The sequence below is a fragment of the Megalops cyprinoides genome, chromosome 3 (assembly GCF_013368585.1).
Source record: "Megalops cyprinoides isolate fMegCyp1 chromosome 3, fMegCyp1.pri, whole genome shotgun sequence".
Taxonomy (NCBI): domain Eukaryota; kingdom Metazoa; phylum Chordata; class Actinopteri; order Elopiformes; family Megalopidae; genus Megalops; species Megalops cyprinoides.
In genome coordinates this window covers 45506046-45509589 of record NC_050585.1, presented here as the reverse complement: position 1 = coordinate 45509589, position 3544 = coordinate 45506046, and the positions used below count along the sequence as shown (strand labels likewise).

At 40.2% G+C, this 3544-nt stretch overlaps 1 protein-coding gene across 1 annotated transcript; it reads left to right on the top strand.

Annotated features, from left to right (window-relative positions):
- The first annotated feature begins 577 nt into the window (after nucleotides 1-577).
- On the top strand, nucleotides 578-3319 carry cdkn2aipnl (CDKN2A interacting protein N-terminal like). Its single transcript, XM_036525761.1, has 3 exons — nucleotides 578-832; nucleotides 1093-1195; nucleotides 3067-3319. Exons 1-3 carry the CDS (start codon nucleotides 621-623, stop codon nucleotides 3073-3075), a joined length of 324 nt encoding a protein of 107 aa, XP_036381654.1. The 5' UTR covers nucleotides 578-620; the 3' UTR covers nucleotides 3076-3319.
- Nucleotides 3320-3544: the final 225 nt, after the last annotated feature.

Below are 3544 nucleotides of genomic sequence, written 5' to 3'. Positions count from 1 at the left end.
GGTAGTGGGAGCTGTGAGCAGAAACAGGATCCAAGTGATCTGGTCATCATCCACATTCACTTAAAACACCTCTGAGGTTTCAAACAAAGTGCAATTTCAGACTTGGCTCATTGTCATGTACCATATCAGATTACATCACATACCTGTGTCTGTACACTTCAGTACATGCAATATCAAATGGACCTTGATGGATTGATAGATTGACTATTTGACTGATTAATTAATTATTTCCCTCATTTCGTATGAAGGAGAACAGAAGAACGTGAAAATGCTAAAACAGATTAAAATATCTTCAGAAAATATTACTGTCTATTCTTGATACTTTTCTCTACTATTTCTCATAATTTACTCTGTGTTGTATATGGAGAAACGGAGAAGCTAGACGCGTTATAATTATGTAAGATACAGTATTGCCGTTTAGAAATTAAATTACGCCAGGTTGAAATCTTAGCACGTACTTCTGAACTTCACCGCCGGGTGGCACTGTGACAAGCGTGTCTTCGCTCTGTGTGCGAATGATCTGACGCACATGCGCGTTAGCGTTAGTGGGTGTGGCGTATAATTTCCCAGCATTTTGTTTGCAAGCGTGTCTTGCATTGTTGGGGAGGTAGGTGTCCGAGATGGCTGACGGTGATATTGAAGAGTTCATTGGACAGAATCGGAAGTTGGCCGAGTTCATTGACACATTTCGGTCCATCTCGGAGAGTGAAAAACATTGGAAGTCCAGGAGAGAGTTTATTTTTAGGAACATCAGCGACTACGAAGATCCGCACTTGGACCACCTTCTGGCTTTGTCTATGGTTTGGGCGAACCACGTCTTCCTCGGTTGTCGGTGTGTAACGTAAACTAACTAGCTAGCTAGAAAGCTAAATTGAATCATGCGTGCATTTGTCAGTGAGTTTTTTTTCCTGTAACAGTGCCACCACTTATTTAAGACAAGTGGCAAGCTAAGTTCGTTTGTTTGTTGGCAATCGGCTGACTTGCTTTGGCCTTACTAAACTTGCAGACCTAACTAACGTTAGCTAGTCAATAACTGGTTGCAACAAATTAACATTGAGACTTAACATCACACTTTAATTTGTCTTTTAACAGGTACAGTCCAACCTTACTGGAGAAAGTGAAGGAGATGGCCGATGGAATTGTGGTACACGATGCTCCCGTTTTTAAAACAAGAGACGAGATAGTTAAACAACAGGTAAAGTGCATTGTTGGGTCCACCACTGCTGTTGTGTTGTCGCCAACTAGTTAGTATGTGTCGTTATTGCTGTCTTGTAGTCACTTGTACTGCCTACACAGCCAAGTAGCATTACTGGGTATTTTGTTCATACTGTATTATGTCAGTCGCTACATTGTTAACAACGATGCCATCAGTCGATCCGAGTCGAAACTTTGAGGAGCGTGAGTAACATCACAGTCAGATAACATTGCAATGATGTCCTGTCGAGATTCACAAATTTTACTAGGCCCTCGGTCCAATTCATATTGCATTACATTACTGCGACTTACAATTAGTGCATCAATCAGGTTTAGCTGACTAATTCATAGTTATTGACGTTTAAGAGGTGTATCCTCTTATCACTTGCATCACTTACAGGTTTTCACAATGTTATCCATTTATACAACTGGATATTTGCTGAGGCAATTGTGGGGTAAGTAGTAAGTACCTTGATCAATGGTACAGCAGCGGTACCCCCCGTTGGGAATCGAACCGGCAACCTTTCGGTTATAATGCCTGCTCCTTAACCACTGTGCTACACTGCTGCCATATAACAGTCATCTAGCTAGCCAGTCAGTTTGGGTTTGCCATTTCACTGCATTGAGTTAAGGCTTGACTGGTGGCTTGAGTTTTGTCACTTGTTGACAATGTCAGTAGGCTAAAGCAGTTATTAGTCTCGTTTAAAAGGTTTTGAAGAAATACAGTACATTGTGACTTCCAGTGCCACAATAGTAGTTTAAAACCTTAAATAGAAGATGCGTTTTTATGTTTTTGTATATTTTGCCAATATCAAATTCTGTTTAATGTAGTTAACCATGTGCTCCTCTTTTTAGTGGCTAAGTATCCACGTGAACTGCACACAGTAGCGCTTTAACGACCTGGCAGTCTGAGAGACACCCCCCCTCCCCCCCTTAATAAGCAGAGCATGTATATGTATTATAACTCATCTGGAATATAGGTCCACTTTCTTGTGTGGCACAAAGCTGAATTCCACTGGGCATTCATTGATTAAGTAAGATGCTATTTACTGACAAATCCTTACAAACATTTGTCATTTTAGCAATGAAAAACTGCACATTTAAATGGTATTCTGCAATTTACCTGCCAGTTGTCAGTGGGCCCCTTTACCTTTTAAGTGGCTCTGTCATTACCTTTGCTGCTGTGAATTACCGTAATCACCCCATAAGTTTACGGAGCCCGTAAACTTGCTTAACCAGACCCTACAAGTTGTTCTTTGTCACTAATGCCCCTATCTGTAACTGAAAGCATCTGCTATTGGCTAAAAACAACACCATTCCACTATTCTGATAGTGTACTTGTCTCCTTTTCCTTTTACTGTGACTTTCTATTAAACTGAATTATTGATCGTCAGACATTATAATCTGGTGTTGAATTTATTAGTACAAACTTGAGTTGTACCTCCTATCAGAAGTGTACAACAGGGGTGGCAGTGTAGCATAGTGGTAAGGATCAGGACTTGTAACCAAAAGGCTGCCAGTTTGATTTCCTGCTGGGGCATGGCTATTGTACCCTTGGACAAGGTACTTAACCCACAGTTGCTTCAGTAAATATCCAGCTGTATAAATGGATAACATGTAAAAATTGTAACATATTTAAGTTGCTCTGGAGAAGAGCATCTGCTAAATGACAATAATGCAATATAAATCTACATAGGAAAGATTTAAGCAACAGGTATACTAAAGGCTTAAACGTAAATAATGAAAATGACACAGTATATGACAGCTTGAAAATAGTAGTGACTTAGCTCCAGTCCCTGGGGTCAAATGTTAAGTATGGTGTTGACAACTTAATAATATAATACTCTTCTTCTGCCTCCATTTCACCTACAGCGTCGGTGACCAGAGCTGGCCAGTATTCAACCCAAGGATTCCAAATGATGACCAGATGATCTTTATGAACTCTTGACATTTTCATTTTTGAGGACATTTAGTACCAAGTCATCATGGATCCTGTGTTTCAAAAAACCTGGCTTTGTGTCTAATGCACAAAGGCTGGCAAGGGTTATCTTTGTATACCAGCAACAGTATATGTCAGCCTCATTAGGATCCACAGGTACTGAGGCCACTATATTATGTTTTTTTTAATCATCTCATTGTTTTTTAAATAAATGTTTGTTTCTCATGATTTGCGATCCTATATTATATTTGTATTCTGGGTGATTTTTGACCCTCTTGGCAAATATGGAGTCTGCTCTGCTGACACCATGTGCCAAGTAAGTGTCTCATAGTGTGTACATGCTGAGCAGGCTGGTTCCTGGTATTCTTTCCAGCTGCATTCAGAATTACTGGGATTCCCTGAGTCCAGTGT